Below are 24310 nucleotides of genomic sequence, written 5' to 3'. Positions count from 1 at the left end.
GTGACCATCAGGAAAGACCCGGTGGCACCTGGGGTAACTCATAGTGACGATTCTGATGCGCCAGAGGAGGGCGATGAAGGGAAGGAGGAGGTTGAACCTGCCTAACCCCCACAGGAACAAGCTGCAGCGGTTGAAGGACCATCCCAGGTCAGACGGAGTACACGGATGACAACCTTAGAACAGGATATGGCAGGGCTGCACACTTCCGTCACGGAATTGGGGACTAGAGTTGATGCCTTGGCCACCCAAAATGCGAAGTCAAAGAAGAAAATCATGGGCTGGCTGCGTGCGCTGGGGAGGGCGTGCCATCTTGACCATAGCACTGTCTCCGATCAAGACTGATCCACCAGGGAAGTACCTTTACCTCGCATTACTTTATTTTGTATGACATGGGGACATGCCATCTTTTTAAGTGTGGGGTGGGGGATACTTTGTTGTATGTTGTATGTAGAATAGTTTCGTAGTTTATTTACATAAATCATTTGCGACTTGTGCTGACGATGGATATGATTCGACGGGTTTCTTGAGGGACTAAAGTCAAAAGAAAGAAAAAAAATTTGTTAAAAGTAAAAAATGGTGCGGTGAACGTGGATTTTCTTTTGTAGTAGTGTATCAATTCCCCCTTGGTTTTTCTTTAAACCACGATTCTTTTCCAAGGGTTTCATTTGAACCTGGTGTAGTTAGTTTTTATTTTTTAGTTAGGAACTTATGGGCTATGGGTAGGATTAGAATAGGATCTCTTAACTTCGTAATGCCTTGAATATAGCGGGTACTTAGTGTGACGCTTAGGCTCATTTGTTGACTCTTGTAAGAATACCTTAAACTGTATGTTCTTAATTTGGCTTAAGTACTCTAATCTAAGTGTTTGATGATCCGATCTGGAGTGCGTCATGTGCCATATGTGTGTGAGGCTTGTTGTGTTCTGTGCACGACATTTGATGCCTAGAACTTGCCCTGTGTATCTGCAAAGCGAAATAGTAGTCTTGTTTAGTTTGGGAAGTAATATAGGCATTTCTTTGTTGAACCATATATATACATATTCCACCCACCTAATTGTTATGTATCGTAGTTAACCCCGTTGAGCCTGTAATCCTGTTTCCTTGGCAACCACATTACAAGCCTTAGCCCTTGTTTGAATTGACCATCTTTTTGAACCCTTTACCTCTCGTAAGCACTTGAATTACTATGAATCTATAAAGGATAAAGTGTGGGGTAGTTGGTGGGGCTTTTGAGTGGAACTAGGGAAATCAGGAGAAAGTTGCACCTTGTTGAAAAAAAAATAAAAAATATGTAGCATGTGTTAATAGTGTATCATGTTGATTAGTAATATTCTATGGTGGCTTTTAAGGTGATTGTGCTCAAAGAAGTGTGGGGTAATTTATGTGGTGTTGAAGGTGGAAATTTTTGTTTAACTAAGTGTGGGCTTGATTATAAAATATATGTATTAAAGTGCTTGGGGAGTTGTAGTCACTATTATATCCAAATATATCCTACACGACCTGCAGCCTACATTACAGCCAAATAAGTCCTACCTAATCCTAGACTGAAGAATCCCAATTAGTAGAGTAGTACACTACGGGCAAGCCTATGGAGCGTTTTCTGTGGCACAAGAATATCATTTCTCAGGGTGAGTGAATTCTGTTTATTTTGAAGTTCCTCAGTGTACGTGAATTTTATTGATTGTGGAATGAGTCTCTTTTGTAGTGAGCAGGCACTTGATTCGCGAAGGAGAGGTAAGTCTGGACCTCTGAATAGAGTAAGTAAGCCGGTTAGGAATATTGCGTGGCTCGCGGGAGTCTACTCTTGATGTGTAGATGTTACACTAATGTATACTCAAACTATGTGAAATATTCTTGGTGTGGCGAGTTAGGGAAGTTGCTCAGTGAAGTTAGGCCTCTGTAGAGTGTGGTTTGATTACTCGGGGACAAGCAATGATTTAAGTATGGGGTGTTGATAGTAGGCTATATTTATGCAATTTAGACACTATCTATACTCTAAATTTGCCGCACTTTATTGATATTTGAATGCTAAAAGATAACAAAATGCTCTAATTAGGAATTTTATGCATTGCAGGAGCCACTCCGATCTAGGAGGAAGCTAAAGAGTGTTTTGGAGTCAATATAGAGTGTAGCCTGGTCGAAAAGGAGCGAGAAAAGCAAGCGGGGAGGTACCCTCCAGGTGCGCGGCCGTGGAGTTGATCGCGAATTTGACTATGGACTGGAGGCAGAACACTGACTGAAATCCATGGCCAGATCCGCGGTCGAATCCGCGGCCGCGGACGAGCGGATGGAGACCAACAACTCATGGGCAATTATGTAATTTCCAAGGCGACTAACCTAAACCTATATGAAGCCTAATTTTCCCAGAAGAGAAAGGAAGCGGTTTTTAGGAGATTTTGGAGGCAAGAACAAGAAAGAGAAGACGGAGAATTTCCTAAGAGTTTTCATCTTCTTCTTCTTCTTACTTCCATTGTTGATTATGAATTGTTATAGTGAATTTTTATCCATTAGTATGAGTAACTAAACCCATCATCTAGGGTTAATGGAACCAATTGTTGGATGAAGGTTTGACTATGTTTAGATATAATTGAGCCGTTCTTATTCTATGACTGTTCAACTATGTGTTGTGTTGTGATTAATTGAAAGGGCCCTTGATTAATCGTGTCTAGTTACCTTATGTTGCTTGAGAAAGAACACTTGTTTAGATTGTTGTTGAACAACACCACTTTCGGGTAAGTTAAGAGATTAATTACTTAAATTTAAAGCCGGGGTTAAAGATAACGAAGCTTTGGTGGGATAATTCTGAGTTGCATAAATTGTTAACTAGAGTAGTTCGAGAGAATGCTTCTAGTAAATTATCGTAATTGATCGAGAGATAATGACGTTAGCCCGGAACTCATAATCCTCATAGAGTATTACGACGAGATAATAGCTAACGTGTCAGGAATTAGTCCGGAAATTGGGGAAATCAGTAGCCCTAGATCCTTTTTACCTTTGAATTCAACCTTATTCTTGATTATTGCTAATTTTGTTGTCATTTTTTATTAGATAAATAAATTCCACTTATACTATATTAAAAATCTTGCATCTGGAAATTGTCTGAGCTTATCATTAGCATTGTTAAAAGTTGTAGTAAATAGGTTAGTTCCCTGTCGGATTTGACTCCGGACTTGAACCAGATTATATTTGCAGCGACCGCTTAGTCCTTTTTACAAGGCATAGTTGGGCGTGATCAAGACCCAATCGATGCTAATTCACATGTGGCTATCGATACAAACCTGCCTACCAACCCCTAGAATAGCGTCCGTGGTGGAACCCGATCGGCAGCTCAAAATGCACAAAACATTAGAGGAGACGGGATTAGTCTACGGGTGATCTTCGAAATGTTGCAGGCTCAACAGGCGGCGATAGCTCAGTTACAGAACCAAAGCCGCGCACCGAGCAGAATTGAACTTGATCCGTCCAGGGAAATCATCCGTAGGGATGAACCGGTCGCAGAGAAGTCGAATGAAAATGAATCAAGGACTAACCCCGAGATCATAAAGACGCTCGAGGAACTGACCAAGCAGGTAGAATCAGGGGAGAAGAAAATCAAAGCTAATGATAAAAAGGTGAAAACCTACAATTCCAAGGTCGACCAAATCCAGGAGCCCTGCCGATATTGAAAGGCTTAGATTCCAAGAAGTTCGTGCAAAAACCTTTTCTTCCGAGCACGACTCCAAAGCCAATCCCTAAGAAGTTCTGCAAGCCCAAGATTCCTAAGTACAATGGAACGGCCGAGCCAAATGAGCATGTAACCTCCTACACATGTGCCATCAAAGGGAATGACTTGGAGGATGATGAGATCGAGTCTGTCTTATTGAAGAAGTTCGGAGAGACCCTGTCAAAGGGAGCCATGATTTGCTATGCTTGCAGATTCCTTCGTAAAAGCACATACCGGAGCTATCAAGGTCGAGACTAGGAAGTCAGAACTCTTCAAAGTAAAACAGAGGGATAATGAAATGCTCAGAGAATTTGTGTCCCGATTTTAAATGGAGAGAATGGACTTACCCCCGGTTGCGGACGATTGGACTATTCAAGCTTTCACCCAAAGACTCAATGTTCGAAGCTCGATGGCTTCACAGTAGTTAAAACAAAACCTGATAGAATATCTGGCCGTTACTTGGGCCGACGTGCATAACCGGTATCAAGAAGGGATCAAGACATTACTTGAGCCGTCGATAGAGCCAAGAGAGACATTGATCGTGAACCGAGAACAAGCAGGGATCATTATCAACCATACAATGGGGATCGAAGAGGTAACAGATCTGGGAGAAATCTCATAAGAAATGAAAGGAGAAGTGATCGAGGTCAAAGTAACTGGGGACTCATGGGCAAGAACGGTTTCGACAGACCTATCGGGCCTAAGGAAGCACCGAGGTTATTGGAATACAACTTTAATGTCGACGCTGCCGCCATTGTATCAGCTATCGAATGCATCAAGGACACCAAATGGCCTCGACCTCTACAGCCCGATCCAACCCAAAGGGATCCTAACCAGATGTGTAAATATCAGGACATTCACGTCCACAAAACGGAGGATTGCCGACAGCTGAGAGAGGAAGTAGCCCGACTATTCAATAAATGGTATCTTCGAGAATTCCTAAGCGACCGAGCCAAGATTCCTTTCAGGAATAGGGATTCTAACAAATAGACCGAACAACAAGAACCTCAACACGTCATTAACATGATCATCAGCAGGGTCGATGTCCCTTAGGGGCCAATGTTGAAGCGCACCAAAGTATCCATCACGAGGGAAAAACGGACTAGAGATTACATACCAGAAGGAACCTTGTCTTTCAATGACGAGGACGCAGAAGGGATCGTGCAGCCCCATAATGATGCACTGGTAATATCTGTACTCATAAATAAATCTCGCGTTAAGCGTGTGTTAATTTATCCAGGTAGCTCGGTCAATATTATCCGATCGAGGGTCGTGGAGCGGCTCGATCTACAAGATCAAATCATGCATGTAGTCCGGGTTCTAAATGGATTCAACATGGCATGTGAAACCACTAAGGGGGAGATACCATTACCGGTGAATACCGCCGGGAATATTCAGGAAACTAAGTTTTATTTGATCAAAGGAGACATGCGGTACAACGCTTTGTTTGGGAGGCCATGGATCCATAACATGACGGTGGTGCCCTCGACTCTCTACCAAGTGATAGAATTCCCAACACCAGGTGGGGATTTAAACAATCTACATAGAACAAGCCGCAAAGGAGATGTTTGAGGTCGAAGAGGCGATTTCGATATCCGCACTTGTAATGACAAAGGGGTCGAGTTCGATCACAAAGCAAGAAGATGAATAGTAATTAGCGACACCAGCCCCGACCCAACCGGAGAAACAAGGACTGATTAAGACGATGATTACAGGGTTCCCAGGTCTTTTATAGCCCCCGATGATTCCGACGCCACTAAATCGACAGTCGAGGAGCTGGAACAGGTCATATTGATCGAGCATCTACCCGACCAGAAGGTATACCTTGGCACGGGGTTAAGTCCTGAGCTCAGAAAATCAGTTTCTTATAGCTAACATAGATTGTTTTGCTTGGTCCCACCTTGATATGACAAGGATCCCATCGGAAATAATCACTCACAAGCTAAACCTGGACCCAAAGTTCCATTCGGCCAAGCAAAAGAGGAGACCCCAGTCTGATTTCAAACATGCTTTCATCAAGGACGAGGTATCTAAACACCTTAAAATAGGGTCCATTCGGGAGGTTAAATACCCGGATTGGTTAGCGAACGTAGTGGTAGTCCCTAAAAAAGGGAATAAATTGAGAATGTGTTTAGACTATAAGGATTTGAATAAGGCATGTCCCAAGGACTCCTTCCCTTTGCCCAACATTGATCACATGATCGATGCCACGACCGGCGATGAGATACTCAGTTTTCTCGATGCCTACTCGGGTACAACCAAATACGGATGAACCCGGGTGATCAGGAGAAAACCTCCTTCATCACTAAATACGGCACCTACTGCTATAACGTGATGCAATTTGGATTAAAAACTGTCGGGGCCATTTACCAATGCCTAATAAACCGAATGTTCGAGGAACAAATAGGAAAATCGACCGAGGTTTACATTGACGATATGTTGGTTAAGTCCCTGCGAGCAGAGGATCATTTAAAACATTTGCAGGAAACCTTCAGCATATTGAAGAAATACAATATGAAGCTAAACCCGGAGAAATGTGCGTTTGGAGTTGGGTCAGGTAAATTCCTCGAATTCTTGGTATCCAACTGGGGAATCGAGATCAACCCCGACAAGATCAAAGCCATCGAAGATATCACGGTTGTGGACAACCTGATGGCCGTGCAAAGATTAACCGGGCGCATAGACGCCCTGGGGTGATTCATCTCGAGGTCCCCTGATAAGATCCACCGATTCTTCTCACTATTGAAGAAGAAAAATAACTACTTATGGACCTCGGAGTGCCAACGGGCCTTGGAGGAACTCAAACGATATCTATCGAGCCCAATGCTGCTTCACACACTGAAGACAAATGAACAACTATACTTGTACTTGGTAGTATCGGAGATAGCGGTAAGTGGAGTCCTGGTCCGGGAAGAGCAAGGTACGCAATTTCCAATTTACTATGTTAGCAGGACCCTGGGTGAGGCCGAAACTAGGTATCCTCACCTAGAAAAGCTGGCGTTCACTTTGTTAAGCGCCTCTAGAAAGCTAAAACTATACTTCCAGTGTCACCCCATATATGTCGTGACTACTTACCCATTGAGGAATGTTATGCATAAGCCCAAGCTCACGGGCTTATTGGCCAAATGGGCCATGAAAATCAGTGGGTACGATATTGAATATCAACCCCGGACCGCCATTAAGTCTCAAATTTTGCCAGACTTTCTGGCTGACTTTACGCGGGCCCTAATACCCGAGGTTGAATTCATATTGGTTATGACTGACTATTTTTCTAAGTGAGTGGAAGCCCAGGCATACAAGAAGGTCAGGGGGAAGGAGGTCATCGACTTCATTTGGACCACGTCATATGGCGGTTCGGAATGCCAGCCGAGATCATGTGCGACAATGGGAAACAATTCATCGGCAGCAAAGTAAGCAAGTTTCTCAAAGAAAACAAGATCAAAATGATCCTATCAATAGCCTATCACCCTAGTGGGAACGGACAAGCAAAATCGACCAACAAAACAATACTCCATAACCTCAAAAATAGGTTAACTGACGCCAAAGGAAAATGGAAGGAAATCCTGCCTGAAGTCTTATGGGCATACCGTACAACCTCGAAGTCCAGTACCGGGGCCACCCCCTTCTCACTGGTTTACGGCGCTGAAGCTCTAATGCTGGTCGAAGACGGAGAACCAAGTCTCAAGTACCGATATGCAGTCATATCGGAACTTTTCCTTATATCGCGGATCGAGAGATATTACAATCAAACGGCCCCACTAATTTCTTTTATTTTGAACTAAGACTTGTAGGTCACAAACAAGGAACGATACAATATTTAGGCCTTAAAGCACGCATTGCACTCTTTTTCCCTTTAACCCGTTTTGTCACAAATGGGTTTTCCAGCAAGGTTTTTAATGATGCAACATTAAATCATGATAATTTAGAATGGAAGGCTGGGTACGAACAGTTATCAAAGATCACAACAACAGTATTCGAGGCCTCTCTACAATCGCCCCCGAACACTGGGGGCATTATCCTCGGATAACGACTTTAGCAAGGAAAGAAACTTTATGATTGAATGGTCTTGGCTCAATTGATAGGATTTACTGTAAGGGACAAATGGTCAAATGAACTGTGCCTGCATAGACTGCTCGAGCCATGGCACAAATCTTGTACACATGTATAACTATTACGCACAAGAATAAAAAGAAGTCTCTACCTTGCGGATAAATATCTTGTCCCTTAAGAATTTCTCTTTTTTCTTTCCTATTAAGGAATTTCCTACATTCGATCCCCTAAAGGTATCGAGCCCAAGGGCCGCCTTTATCCGGGTTCAAACGATCACTCCCAATCAGGGACTGCCGTGCAAAAACAAACTCGGACGGTTCGAGTTGAGGGAGCTCGGGGGCACAAGACCTTTCAGGAAATGCCCAAACCTTAAAGGATACGGCCATCCCCATTCGGGGACTGTTATCTTAGGCAAGCTCGGATAACTCGAGGTGACAAGCCCACTGGGAAACACCCGAACTAAAAGGCTACGACCATATTAAAACGGCTCGGAGACATCCGTGACCCGTAATATAAAACAAAGCCTTGAAAAATTTCTAAACCCGTTCTAAAGGCTACCCTCGACAAACTATAATCTAATAAAAATAAATTATAAGTACTTTGGGGAAAAGTCCTGGTCATATCGAACCCCCACGATGCCTTAGACAAAATAATGTCAAAGGCAAAGCCTGTTCGAACCTCCGAACATGACCTAACTAGTTCATGCTAAGGCATTTCTATCTTTGCAAACATAAAGAATAAAGCAAAGAAAAATAAAACTCAGAAATTGTCGAAGGGAAAAGGAAGCCTTGTATTATATAAAGTCTTTACAGAGGCCAAACGGCCTTGAAAAAAAAATACAAAAGTACAAAAGTACAAACAATAGGAAAAGCAAAAACATCTACAAAGGCGTCTAAATAGCCCGGGTTTCTCCACCCCCGGATCCACCAGAACCCTCAGAGTCTTCTTCTTCTTCTTCCTCGGGGTAAGCCAACTTCTTGGCCACGAGGGCCGCCTCGGCATCGGCCACTTTTCGTGACTGCCGCTTCTCATATTCAACAAAGTCTTATAAGCGGTCTTAGGCTGCCTCGGCATCGGCCTTATATTTAGCCACCATCTTTTCGGCTTCGGCTTTGACCACCACGGCCGTTGACTTGGCCGTTTAAAGCTCCTTGGCCATAATTTCTCGATCAGAGACGGTCGAACTTAGCTAAGACTGGAGCTCTTCACCCTTTTTGGCATGCACCTCAGCCTTTTCCTATACCGCTCAAAGTTGGAAATTAGCTGAAGTCTATCGCGCTCGAGCAACCACTTTTTCTGAGGCTAGACGGTCCATTCTTCTTTTCCATTCTTTGGTCTCGGCCTTAATTGCATCCATATAGGCTCGAAATTGATCGATCCAATCGATCATCTGTTGGATCTGTAGATTTCGACCATCAGTCACCGAATCTAGTTCATCGTCACTAACCTCAAATATTTTTACCTGTTCGGCCAGGTCGGAACGCTCCTTCCGGGCAACCTCCAGCTCAGCTCGGAGGCTCTTAGCCTCCCTTTCCAACTGCTCGCTGAGAAGTTTATAAGAATTTCACTTCTTAGAGAGCCCTAGGACCTCGGCTTCGAGTTATTTCAACTCATCCCGGTATCGGAGAAAAATCTCATGGTGAAGCACTGAGGCCTACAAGCACAAAGAGAAAATATTAGAGTTATCTATAAAATAGCCTAAGTAGAAATTGAAAACTATCGAGGAATATCTGAAGATTACCCGGTTTAACGCCTGTTGTGCTTCGTTGAACAGAAATGGTGCATCCACCTCGTTCATCTTGTCCTGATCATCCTCGGAGACCAGACACCAAAGATAAATGGCCACCCCTACGGGGACGGAGAGGACCCGGGCATCCTCCGGAAGGAAGATAACAATGGATCACTTCTGTTTAGGATCCACACTCGGAGGAAGGTCCGCTTGCTCCCGAAGAAGGGCTTTTCCTCGGTATCTCTAAGTCACCCAACCCGGTGAACTCTCTATGGCCGTAAGTCCACTCCGTCAAAAAACCCGCGGAAGGGGTCGTCTGCTCCATAGGCCCCCTTATTACTCAAGAAAGAGATCTTACCGTGAGAACGAGCCTCCCATCGGCCCTTTGAAAGCTCGCTCCACGAACGCTCAGAATAAGGTCTTTGTAATACGATGCTCTCGACCCACTCCTTGAGTCGCGAAACTACATTCGGGATCCGTGCAACAGCTGCACCACCACAGAACACCGTTAAGAAGAAAGGAAAAAAGCAATAAATTAAATCTTGGAAGCAAAATTATACTTACATGACACGTTCCACTTCTCAAGGAACAACATGTGCTCGGCCGGGATGAAGTCCGAGGTCCTCACTCAGACGAAATGGCCTAGCCAACCTCGGTCCTGATCTTCATCGATACTTGAGAACAAGGATTTACTGGCTCAACAGGCGAGCTGAATCAGTCACCCCCGATAGAGTTGGGGACTGTATAAACGTATGAGGTGGTCGATAGTGAAGGGGCACCCTTGGATCTTACTTACAAAGAAACGGAGGAGGATTACGATACTCCAGAAAGAAGGGTGAATTTGACTGAGGGTTACCTCGTATCCTTTGCAAAGGTTGATGATAACCGGGTCCAAGGGGCCCATCGTGAAGGGATAAGTGTAAACACTTAAAAATCCCTTGACGTGGGTGGTGATGGCTTCTTTAGGTTCGGGAATCACCACATGTTTGTCAACCCAGTTGCAATCCTTTTTGACTTCAGAGAGAATATCCTCGGTGATCGAGAAGATGTACCTCGAGACCTCCTCGCATCGGCCTAGCACGGAGGAGGGCTTTTTGACCTTAAAATCAACATTGACCAGGCACCCCCCGAGGATGAACATTTTCAGAGGAGGTTCCGGTACCATTCCTTGACAGCAGTACGCGAGATGGTTTCCTCTGTAGCTGGCCGCGAGGCAGAGGGAGTTTCTTTTTGGGGAACATATTTTGAAGTATTCTCCATTTCTTTGAAAGATGGAGAAAAAATGAGGGAAAAAGTAGTTAAAAGAGTACACTTCATGGTTTGAGATGGAGACGAATGAGAGTTCTTATAAAAAATCTCAAAGTAACCATAATATAAGTGCTTGGAAGTATTGAAATTTCTTAGACACGAGGGCAGAAGGCTTGAATGTAAAGTTTGAATGAACAAAGGGAGGGGTATTTATAGTTTTCCATCAACGGTTCACATCTAGGAGTGGTCGACCGGCAACTGACAAGCATTTAATGCTATTAAGACTAGACCGACGGGATGTTTCAACTATTTTGTCATTTCTGTCACGGTATATCAAAGTGAGAATCGGGAGCTCATATCATTTCTCGTCATCTACTCTCCGAAAAGCGAGGAGACTATCTGTATACAGGTAAAATCGAGCTCGTAGTATACCCTACCATCCGACATGATAGGCCAGGCTCGGGATATGGCAATAAAGGACTGAAAATCGGCCCCAAGCCCCACTGGGTTAGCAACCGGGACCAAACACCTGCCTTCGATAACACCGAGGCCGTGACTCCGGAATCGGTCCTGATTCAAACGACCTCAAAGAAACATTGTTAGCATAACAAAAGACCAAAATATCCGTGACCGGTCAAATATTACGGCGGGAATCTCAGCATGTATCAATAAGGAACAAGCAATCAGCAAATCAAGAGATTTTTACCTTTTATGGAGTTGTAACTAATGTAGGACTCCCCTATTATATAAAGGGGGTCTGATTACTCGTAAAAGATATTGTAACACACATTCCAAAGCAATACATTATTATCTCTTTAATTTCTTATTCTTCAGTGTCTTGATACTGATCGAAGTACGTCCGGCTCAAGGGTGATTAACCTTCAAAGGCTGAGACTGTTCAATTCGTGTGGTTTGCATTTACTTTATCATTATTTATTTCAATTGCAATCTAATTTATCGTTTTGTGTCAAGTTAATCCACGTATCCTTAAAACCACTTACAAATTCAATTGTTATTTGAATTTGAGGGTAAGCAAGAACCCTTCCACAAGCTTAAAATGTATTAAGAAAAGTCTTTGTAAACCTGCTCGTTTCAATTCTTGACATGTGAGTTGGTTTTGACATGTTAATAATATCAACGCATGTTAAGAAAAATACAAGGGTTATGATTTATGATGACTTATTATAACATAGAATATTGGGTAGATTTATATACAGTCCTAAACTAGGGGGACTGTCACGACCCAAAATTCCACTAATATGGTGATGACACCTAATCTAATCCGTTAGGTAAGACAAATTGTATAAGTTACTACTACAATGAGGAAATCATCAATATTATAAATAAGACTGCAAAAGAATTTAATATAACTACCCCAATGACTGGTAGTACAGGTCATGAGCCACTATGATTTAGATTTAAAATGTAAAGTCCTAATCTACCATCAACAAAATGGTAGCTCGAATCGGGAACAAAGGTTCGTGTTCAATGCAAAGCTCTATCTTCAACAGCTACTCAACTCCAGAACTGGATGCAAGGTGCTTAAGTGTAGTGTGAGTACAACTTCCATATACATATCAATTGCCATATAACACGTTCAAGAGAACTTTTCAAGAATCAAATATATCAATGCATGATGACAACTTCTTTATCACGTCAATCCGATATGCTACAAACAACTCAACAAAAATATGAGATATCAACTCAATGCAGAAAAACCCATCTTTGACAACAAATCATCAAGTAGAAGTGCGGCATGTGATAGCATATTAAATTTAACTAACAACTCATTAAAAGTACAAGATGAAAACTTTTAAGAGACATGTATGCAATCAAAATATCAACCCTATTTCAACACATAAACAACATCAAGAATGACACCCTCGAATTATCACATAACATCATCAACAATGCCACTCTTATTTCGTTGCATGTGCTCATAACAATGAAATGTCTTCCTTATTTCGCCACATGCTCATATCGCCACCCGTGGGTAACCCAAAAAATACCGCCCTTATTTAGCCCTACGCGCACAATAATAGACACAATCGCACAACAATGACCTCGTGTTGACACCCCCTATTAATCCGCTCAACATGTCCACATGTGCCACAATATCATCACAATTGCACAGCAAAGGCTTTGTGCCACAATCACAACAATACAAGACAACAAATTATCATCGAGAGGCATATCCTCATAACTCATGATAACAATAAAAATGCGGATGAGGTTCAATATATAATACTTGAATACAGCTTAATCAATTATAGCAACCAAGTTCAAGTAATCATACAAAGGATCACATATGTGTCATCGAGTGCACACGTCCCAATCAAGGCAGAACACAAGAACAAGTACGGATGTGTGTTCACAACATACATGTATTACCTCCGAGGAAAATATAGCATACATCTCAAGATTTTCTCATCATGTTTAAAATAAGGTACCAATAGCCTCAACATTTCTTTAGCATGGTTTACAGTGCTCACATAGTCAATTATTGGAATACGACATAGAATCAAGTAGTACACACAACCAAACAAGGCATAAAGTAAGTAAGAATCTACCTCGAGCATGAATGCCTATGACACATGTATATACGCTCATCACTTCATATATACATCACCCCCACATGTAGCAAAAAATATCAATTATAAGGAAAAATTCCATCAACCAAAGTTAGGAAAGAAACTTACCAAAAACAAACCAAATTAATACGCTAAAAATGCCTTCCTACACGAATCGACCTCCAAATGGCTCAAATATCAATGAAGTCGATGAAAACTCCCTCAAAAATTGCCTCTTCCCGAGCTCCAAAACCTTGAGACAAAAAGTAACTAAATTTCGAAACAAGTAAAAAAAAATACAGCAGGTGTTCCAGCAAGAATCAGATCTTAGACTATCCCAAAGCTCATATTTGATAATTCCAACATAATCCTTGCGAGATTACACCCAATATAGCCTTTTAAATCACCAAATTTGGCTTTTAAAATGAGGGAGATATGATGTTTTGAAGTTTAAAAGAAAGTCTAAATTTTTTAGGGATATAATCGGTATTTTTGGAATTATTACACCAGAAAAAGCAACAATCACAAAATCTTCATTTTAGCACCCAAAACCCATTCAGAACCTCCAGGACACAAATCATATATGCATTTCTGTAATAAAATATGCTACGAACATGCTCGAGCATTCAAAACACCAAAAAGGGTCGTCTTGACTCGATATTGACCGTGGTCAAACCGTAAATCCTTAACTTAACTAGTCTCTCAACCAATGATCCAAAATACATCCGATCACCTTGGGACCCCATCTATTCATACCAACAAGTAAAAATACATTATCTAAACTTATCCAAAGGCTCAAAACATCTACGGTAACATCACAACAAAGAATCGAGGCTCAAACCAAATAGAATTTTTCTTAGGTTATTAAATCTTCATTCCTTCAAAAATGTGTTGGAATCACACTTACACACTTCGGATTACTTACAAACTTTTCACACAATTTCAATTCACCTATATAGACCTATTCAAAGTCTCAGAAAACCAATTAGGGTCAAATAAAATTAAAGTCAACTCTTGGTTAAAGTTATGAACTATTCAACAGCAACAATAACAACAATAACAACAACAAAACAACAACAACAACAGGCAGTTTTTGAAAGACCCTCGGCTCAAGACTAGTGAAAAAGAGGCAATAAATAGATAATAGTAACAACAAAGTAATAGGACACGAAAACAAACGGCCCAGTGTGCATAAATAATGATCTAGAAAAGCTAACGTACAAGAATAGTACCAATAATACCGGTAAGAATGATACACCATGTAACAAAAAGGAAGAGCTAGGACTATGAAAAACAAGACTAGTACCCATACTACTGGTAAGACTAGAAGAAACTCTCGACTACCCGTTAGCCCACAACCCTAATTCTCGACCTCGATACATTCCTATCGAGGGTCATGTCCTCGGTAAGCTGAGGTAGTCCATGTCCTGTCTAATAACCTCTCCCAAGTACTTCTTAGGCCTCCCTATACCCCTCCTCTAGCCTGCCATGGTCAACCTCTCACACCTCCTAATAGGAGCACTGATGTCTCTCCTTTTCACATGCCGAAACCATCTCAACTTCGATTCCCCCAACTTGTCTTCCACAGGAGCCATGTCTACCTTGTACGTAATAAATTCATTCTTAATCTTATCCTTTCTTGTGTGCCCACACATCTATCTCAACATCCTCTTCTCTGGTACTCTCATCTTCTGGATATGAGATTTCTTGACTGTCCAACATTCCTCTCCATACAACATAATCGGTCTAACTACTGCTCTGTCGGACTTGCCCTTAAGTCTTGGTGGCACATTCCTATCACACAAAACACCAGAAGTGAGCCTCCATTTTATCCATCCCGCTCCAATGCAATATGTAACATCCTCGTCAATCTCCCTATTACCTTGAATTACAGACCCAAGATACTTGAAACTATCTCTCTTATGGATGACTTGTGTATCAAGTTTCACGTCTAATTCTACTTCTCACGTCCCAACACTGAACTTGCACTCCAAGTATTTTGTTTTCGTCCTACTCAACTTAAAACCTTTAGAATCCAGGGTCAGTCTCCACACCTCTAGCCTAGTGTTAACTCTGCTACGCATTTTGTCAATCGGCACTGTGTCATCTGCAAATAACATATATCATGGCACCTCCCTTGGATGTGACGCGTTAGTACATCCATTGCCAGGGCAATTGGAAAAAGGCTAAGTGTTGATCCCTGATGCAACCCCATCACCACTGAAAAATAAACTGAGTCTTCTCCCACACACTTTGTCATATGCCTTTTCAAGGTCAATGAACACCATATGCAAGTCCTTCTTCCTTTCTCTATATTGCTCCATCAAATCTCTTACAAGATAGATGGACTCTGTAGTCGACCGCCCCGACATGAAACAGAATTGATTCTCCGAAATAGACACCCTCCTCCTCACCTTCCTCTTTACCACCCTCTCCGAAACTTTCATATATGACTTAGTAGCTTGATACCCCTATAGTTGTTGCAATTCTGAACATCCCCTTTATTCTTGTACAACGGACCATCAAACTCCACCTCTATTCTTCGGGCATCTTCTTTGTCCTACAAATGACATTAAATAGTCGAGTCAGCCACTCCAATCCTGCCAGGCCTGCATCCTTCCAAAATACCATCGCGATATCGTCTGGCCTAGTTTCCTTACTCCACTTATCTTCCGCATCACATCCTCAACCTTAATATGCCTACAAAACCCAAAATCATGCTGGCTTTCTGAGTTCTCAAACTCGCCAAGCACGATGTTACTGTCCCCATCCTCATTCAAAAGTTTATGAAAGTATGATTGCCATCTACGCCTAATACATGCCTCATCCACCAATACATTGCCTTCCTCGCCTTTGATGCATCTCACTTAGTCCAGGTCCCGAGCCTTTCTCTCTCTAACCTTGGCTAACTTGAACAGCTTCTTGTATCCCCCTCTTCCCCCAAGCTCCTCATACAAACGTTCAAACATTGCAGTCTTAGCCGCCGTGATCGCTAACTTCACCTCTTTCTTTGCCTTCTTATAACACTTCCTATTTGTCCTCTTGTCCTCCTCGTCGGCGCTCTCCGCCAGCTTCACATATGCAGATTTCCTGGCTTCCACTTTTCCTTGGACCTCTCTATTCCACCACTAGTTCCCTTTGTGGCCCCTCGAGTAACCCTTCGTGACCCCTAACACCTCTCTAGCAGCATCCCTAATGCAGTTCACTGTCATGGCCCACATACTACTCATATTCCCCTACTTCTGTAGGCATCCTAGCCAACAACTTGTCCCTTAACTCCTGAGCTTTGTCATTAGTCAAGGCTCCTCAGTTCATCTTATGTTGACCGTGCACCGCTCTCTTCTTTCTCTCTCTCCTGATCTCCAAGTCCATTACAAAGAGCCTATGCTGTGTTGATAGACGCTCACTCGGTATAACCTTGCAATCAGTGCATAAAACTCTATCACTCTTCTTGTAGAGAAGGTAATCAATCTGAGTTTTGGCCACCGTACTCCGGAACATGATCTAATGGACTTCCCTTTTTTGAAAGCACGAGTTAGCTACTACAGATCGAAAGCTTTAGCGAAATCAAACAATGACGTACCACCCTCGTTCCTAACTCCATAACCGTACCCACCATGCACATCACCATAGCACCTAGCCGTCTCCCCAATATGACCATTAAAGTCACCTCCTATGAAAAGCTTCTCGGTGTGCGGAATACTTCGCACCAGCTCATCCAAATATTTCTAGAAGTACCTTTTAACCTCCTCGTCCAAGCCTGCTTGAGGTGCGTATGCACTAATCATGCTAAAAGTGAGCCCACCAACCACAAGCTTAATGACCATCAATCTATCATTCACCCTCCAAACATCTACCACAAACTCCTTGAGATCCCTATCGACTAAAATACCTACCCCGTTCATGCCCTCCAGCACTTCCTGAATACCATAACTCATACCTGTTAACATCTCGTGCCTTAGTACCCACCCATCTAGTCTCTTAGACATACGCTATATTGATTTTCCTCTTCTAGAGTATCACGCCCCGAACTCGGGGAGCGCGACTGACGCTCAACCGAGATAACCCGGCCGAGCAAGCCTACTGGATAGCTGTCTACCCAACTCACCCATAAATAAAGATGTATAAACATCATTAATAAGTCTCCAAAACAATACATTTCACAACCATAGTTTTACAGTGGAAGCAGGAGATACAATTACGACATCTTTAGTTTAACTTTCCCAAAACAGAAACAACCCACACTATGTCTATGGAGCCTCTAATAGATATAAAAGAGTACAATGATAGTGCCGACAACAAGGCTCCAGTTATACCTCAAAACATAATACACACGAAACAAAAAAAATGTACAAACCCGGAAAGAAGTGGGGCTCACCAAGTCAGCTGGGAGAAGAGTGTACCGCTATCACTAGTCAATGCCTTCCACTGTGAAACCACCTGCACCCATTAAAGATGCAGCGCCCCCAGCAAAAGGGACATTAGTACATATCGAATAGTACTAGTATGAAAACCAAACACCTATTCAAGGACATGGAAATACAACATGAATTATAATGAAATATGATAACAATAAAAGGCTTAATTAGCCATTAAAGCTACAACAAATTTATTAAGAGCTTTCAATAATATTTATAAATTTCAAGTTGGGGATCCTCTAGACTATCTCTACATAGAGCGGCCCTGCCGCCTCACCCCAATATATGCAGGTGGAGGTGCAATCACAATACCAGAACATTAGACAAAGAGGCCCCGCTGCCTCACCCCAATATATGCGGGTGGAGGTGTATCCACAATATCACAATTTAGGGTCCCAAAACTATAATAGTTTGTACAAAAGAGTTCCCTTTCAAATCAACCATTTGGCACCTTTGGCCTTAGCAGGGTAAGTTCATACAGTTTCATCATATGAGAAATAAGTGCTTAACCACATTGATTTCATACAATACCTTCCTCCCACAAAGGATATTACATAATTAAGTCACAATAGTCAATCTTTAACACAAGAGGTTTCGGGTACGTTATGCAAATTTGAGAATCAATTTACTAGCTTGAACATCCCACATCAATAGCCTTTCAAGTTCTACTACACATGATAGAATTTTACAAGAATTCGGGAATTCCGATACTAGAATAAGAGTTTAGCCTTCATACCTCGAAAGAGCTTTTCGTAATGCAACAATAATGTCCCAGCACTCCTAACGATGCCAATCTATAGTGCAGGAGAGAATTACAAGTGTGATTAGAGAAATTCGTATGGCAAGGGCTGTTACAACTATGACTCGACCTTTCCCTCAACCAATTCAACCACAAAACCACCCAAGATTGTTCTACAACTTTCCCACAATCCCTATTAGCTCATGCATGTGATAAATCTACCCTCATCATCCATAATTAACCCTAAGCCCGAAATTGAAGAATTGGGGAAAGAAATTCTTACCTCTTTGAAGTCCTAGAAAGCCCCTCTTAGTGAAATTCCAAGGCTTGACTTAAGTTGAGTAGTGAAATCCTTGAACCTCCCTTTTCTCTCACTAGAATAGCTCTCCCCTCTTTCTAAAATATCATATTATCCCTCAAAAGTGACCCCTAGGGCTAAATAAATGAAATGAGGTCGGGTAAAAAAAAAAATAGAAAAATGTAGCCCCGATGCCGATCTGCGGTCGCATGTGCGACAGCATAATGCTTCTGTTGACCGCACAATTGCCCTTAGGAACTGGGAAACACTGCTTCAGTCTGCGACCGTTATGCGGTCCGCAGACCTATTCTACTATCGCATAATGCACCACAGAACTGGTCTGCTATCGCATAATGTGCCGTAGACCTTTCTCCGAACTTGCCCTGAACTGCTGCACTCTGCGGCCTTTCTGCGGTCTGCAGAGTGATTCTGCGGCCGCATAATGGGTCGCAGAAATGTCCTTTTCTGTCCAAAATTTTCCTTTACTCCCCACGCATTGTTCAACACAAAAATTCTGAGTCGCGGCGAGCTACAATCCTCAAACACGTAAGCCTACTTCGGCACCACGAAACCTTAAATTCCTTTGCGAAATTTTATGGGGCCTTACATAGAGAATCTTCCGTAGTTCTGTAGTCTTCCCCGTTAATGTCCATATATTCCAGGACCCATCTTTCAACCTAGCATAACACTTACCACCCATATCCCCCGCCCTTTTCCCCACCCAAGAATATGACCTCAGTCTACCATCGTTCACCCCAGCCACTCTATTCTAAGGGAACTATGCTAGTACCACTACAACTTGCAACAAGGTAAAGTAGGAGAAACGTATATAGTCTACAACGTAAGGCACATGTTGTAAGCAAATACCGAAGGGCAAGTAGGTGATGCAAGTGAGTGTGTTATATTGAACAAGAATAAAGTGAGGCAAGTTAAACTGAATACAAAAGTCTAACACAAAATAAAGTAATGGTAGAAAAATAACAAATACTAGAGGCAAGAATGATATAACCTAGAGTTAATGTCGGGGATGTCGAGACGCTGCCAAATGAAGGAGAGAACCTGTGAGAGGGTCGCTTGAAGATAAGAAAACCAGCTGGAATAAAGATTGCCCTGCCGAGCTCACACACCAGCGACTCTTCCTGTATAGTAACCCAGAAGCCAGAGGGACTACCGGGGCTTTTATTAACACCCATATGCATAGAAGGGAGAGCAAACAAGAAAAAAGAAAAGAAGAAAAGAAGAAAAAGGAAAAGTTGGGGGCCGTTAGAGAAACGACCCTCGCCGAATTCAGACCAGAAAAAGGGGAAAAAGGGAGAGAAAGAGAGAGAGAGGAAGAAATTAAATAGGGAGGGCAGGGAGAAGATTCAACAAGACAAAGAAGGAGAAAGGAAGAAGCCGATGACCGACGTTCGCCGGAATACTCACCGAATCCGTTCTCAACCAGAGGAAAAAATGGGGAGAGAGAGGAGCAGGGGATAAAGAGAAAAAAGAGAAAGGAAGGAATAGAAGGGGAGGGAAAGAGGGAGGGGAGAGCCCAAGAGAGAGAAGTCTTACCTGAGTGACGCTGGCGAGCAGACGAGGATGAGGCTCAAGCAAGGTTATGTTAGATTAGGGCAGGTGACCGTTAGAGAGAGAGAGAGAGAGAGAGAGAGAGAGAGAGAGAGAGCCACGTTACACTTATGAACTCTTAAGATATTCAAATTGCCAACTTTCGAAAAATAGTGATGAATTATTCTAGGAACCTCCAAAATCAAATCTGAACATACGTATAAGTCCAAAATTATCATACAAACTATTGTAACCATCAAAACCCGATTCTGAGTCCGTTTACCCAAATGTGAAACCTTGGTCAACTATTCCAACTTAAATATTCTAAATAGAGAGTCATTCTTCTAAATCGATCCCGAACCAATCGAAAAGCAAAACCGACCATACACATAAGTCATAATACATCATATGAAGCTACTCAAAGTCTCAAACCATCAAATAGAATGCTAAATCTCAAAATGACCGATCAGGTCATTACATTCTCCCCGGCTTAAATATACGTTCGTCCTCGAACATGCTAAAAGTCATTCCAAAGTCATCAAATTACTATATAAGCTCACCATGAACATACCCATGAGTAATCCCACACTGCCACAATCCATCTAAGTCCATTGGCATGACCCCAACCGAAGACGCTCTCTTCAACCTTAGCCCATAAACCTTAGGACCAAATCCCAACATCCGGAATTCCTTGTAAGACCAGATTCTCACATATACAGCCTATACATGTCTCAAAAAGCTACGCCAAGCCATAACTATATTTCCAGAATGTATCCACATGATGTACCACATAACTCATGTACTCATAGTAATAATTTCGGTCAACAATAACTGCTCATTACCAAACCGGGTACCGGTAATATACCTCATATAAAATAGAACCTTGTTCCAATCCCCCATAACATTGCAAATGATAAAAGAAACATTTAGAAACTCTTAACCACCCACCAATCAACAAGTTGTGGATCTCTCTCACCCGACAAGGAGCGTTGCTAAATTCTGAGATGACTAATGACTTTATTCTACCAAACGTACCTTATTCAAATCCAATTGCTCTAATTCTAGACCCAACAACCTTATCTAACCCAGAACAAGCTACCCGACCGACATGCCACACACAATGCCACCTAGAGCCACATATGACATAATTTGCATCCAACAAGCATCAACTCGAATATAACCAAAGAGGAAAGGAGAGCCAAATAAGAGAACTACCCAACAAATTCAAGAAATACCATCACAAAGCATAACTATATAAACCCATATCACAAGGGAGAAGCAAAGCACACGAAGTAAAGACGGAGAATCATGTCCTATCATAACTCCGTTGGGGCACATTGCCCGATCCAAATATACCAATCCACATGGAATTCCCATATAGCCATAATACTTAAAATCAACAACCACTTGTGTATCAACAGCAAATGCGTGAAGTGCATGACTATAATCATGGAGAAACAAATAGCGCAATATACCACATACAAGAGAAACACCACTATGGCGTAATAAACGATTCAACTCCTCAAGAGCCATCTAGCTCGAATCTCATCACAAGGCCCAAGCAAACCACGCCATGTGTGTGAATAGCCAAGTAGTCCCACAACCCATCATATCATAAGAGCGTAACACGTGGAACATATCAGGGCATGAATAAGGTCAACTCTACCCGCTGACACACCTTCAACAATAGTTGTGTTGAGTAAACAACCCCGATCAGATGCAGAAAATAGATTCTCATTAGGCCTACAAATGGGCCCCCAAATCAATTCCAATTATCCTAAAATAGGTAATAAAAAAAAAGACCTTCCAAAAGCCCACAATAACATATACAATCAATTATCTAATCCTTAACATACCTTAATAGTCCACAACAAGGAATATCCTGCCTCTGAGAACATCCAGTCCCAAAACCTCGAGAATGGAGGAATCTCCATATCCGATCCTATCTCCACCACTCAAATGGTTGACACATCACTCGTACACAATCATCTCACAGAAAAGCACTCACATAAATCTTTTGCGCCATTTACCATAACTTGAACCTTAGCAGCTAACAACTAGACGCTTACTGTAATACTAGTCAAGCATTAGCAAGTCAAAACACAATGCGTCTTCTACAACATACACTCTTCTCTGGCAACAAAAGATAGTGCTAGCACCTTCTAAACATCTGAAATCTCTCATGCTGTCTAAAACTCATGACCTTATTTTGTTACTGGATTGCAACCTTATCCATCCAAATCTCAATCCCACATGACGCACAACAATCATCAATGCTCACTTGTACAAAAATCTCATAACCAACTCTGAATCACAAGTTGGATCAACACCCCCATCAACTAGAAACCTTCTACTTAACCTAATCGAAGGGTACATTACAACACGCATCAGACCTTCTATACTCGTAGAAGACATCAAACTCAAACTGTGTTTATACTGGTCACAGACTCTTCGAAACTCGTTAGCACATAACCAAGCAATTAGAACTGGGTCTATCCAATCATCCAAGCCACACAGACTGCCAAACCCTAAAGTAACTCAAATGGAAATGCTCACTCTAAAGAGACCTTCTATAAATCTGACGTTGTTTCTTGCATCTATCTAATACTGCCTTGTAGACTCAATAATGATATTGAAGTACCTCAAGTCCAGACACCATCCAACACAGATCTCAAGTCCTAGTGACACACATATCCGAGAATCCTTAAATACCACATATGAGTCTTGAGCCCACTAGGGCCTTCTCGAAAGTCATTCACCTTGCTCTAGTCTCCAATGCACAGTCAGTATGTATCGAACAACCTGCTCTCCACCACCACATGAATATCCAAAAAGAAGCAACCCAATGATTCCTTTTCCTTTCACACTATATCCACAATGAATAACAAACCTAAATCATTCCAAGATCTTCATATATCCATAAAGTGTAGTTCATCATGCATCCAGCCAATACCTTGCTCGAATCATCCTCGAAGTCATCCTTTTCAAAGTTATATCTAATCTACAAGCGTCTTTTAGTATAAAAACTGATATAACACATGACCATGCAATTTGATTGTCGATAGCAAACTCCCCCATTTGGATCGAAGCCATATAACACACCATTTGTAACCCCTAACAACCTTCCTTCATAGCTTCCCCGATCTCGCTCTGTTAATCAGCTGAATACTTCATAAACTAATGTAATACTAGTCATAAAACACTCCAAAGACTCTACCAAGTGCTTACACATCCTTGTGACAGTCAAGCGAGCTTCTGCAAGTGATTCGAACTCTGATCGTAGCACAGATATCCCACTTGGTGGAAGGAAAACTCTTCATAGAATCCCTCATGAGAATCACACAACCTCAAAACTTCTCGTAGGAGATAGCCCACCTGCTAGCTTTAAATCGACATTATCCCATGACCCTACCATGGTCACAAAAACTAGGCAACTGATCAATCTTCTTGAGTTTATGCTCGTCAACAAGATATACAAATCCACTTTCTTCCTCAAATGAACAGCTGCAAGATCTACCAAGACATCCACATCTAAGTGTGAGCAACACATCGAGATGATAATCAAGCATCAGTAGCCCCTCGCAGTCCATCTGCAGCATTACAAGCCATCGGTGCACCACTGATATTGGGCGCACGACATCACATACGAGTGAGTGGAAGGAAATCAAAGGTATAAGCTTCAAGTTGAAACAAAGTCGCGCGATAAGGGAAAAAAGATAAGAAGTTTTCTAGATGCCATGTAGCCTCTCGAAGATAAGTATGAACGTCATCATCCTGATTCACAAGACTCCACTAGACACTTGCTCATGACTCATAGAACCTATGAACCGAGGGCTCTGATACCAATTTGTCACGACCCAAAATTCTACCAATGTCGTGATGGAACCTAAACTAACACGCTAGGTAAGCTAAACTGTATAGGTTACTACTATAATGAGAAATTATTAATATTATAAATAAGACTACAAAAGAATTCAATGCAACTATCACAAGGACTGGTAGTACAAG

The 24310-nt window shown here is 42.1% G+C and overlaps 1 protein-coding gene across 1 annotated transcript; it reads right to left on the bottom strand.

Annotated features, from left to right (window-relative positions):
• Positions 1-14954: 14954 nt before the first annotated feature.
• LOC142169673 (uncharacterized) lies at positions 14955-17237 on the bottom strand. Its single transcript, XM_075231570.1, has 4 exons — positions 17038-17237; positions 16200-16416; positions 15769-15859; positions 14955-15181 (listed from the first exon to the last, which is right to left on the bottom strand). The coding sequence occupies exons 1-4, from the start codon at positions 17235-17237 to the stop codon at positions 14955-14957; spliced, it is 735 nt and encodes a 244-aa protein (XP_075087671.1).
• Between the last annotated feature and the right edge of the window lie 7073 nt (positions 17238-24310).

Source organism: Nicotiana tabacum, chromosome 15 (genome assembly GCF_000715075.1).
Source record: "Nicotiana tabacum cultivar K326 chromosome 15, ASM71507v2, whole genome shotgun sequence".
Taxonomy (NCBI): domain Eukaryota; kingdom Viridiplantae; phylum Streptophyta; class Magnoliopsida; order Solanales; family Solanaceae; genus Nicotiana; species Nicotiana tabacum.
The sequence above is the reverse complement of the archived record's forward strand: the minus strand, read 5'-3'. Positions and strand labels throughout refer to the sequence as shown.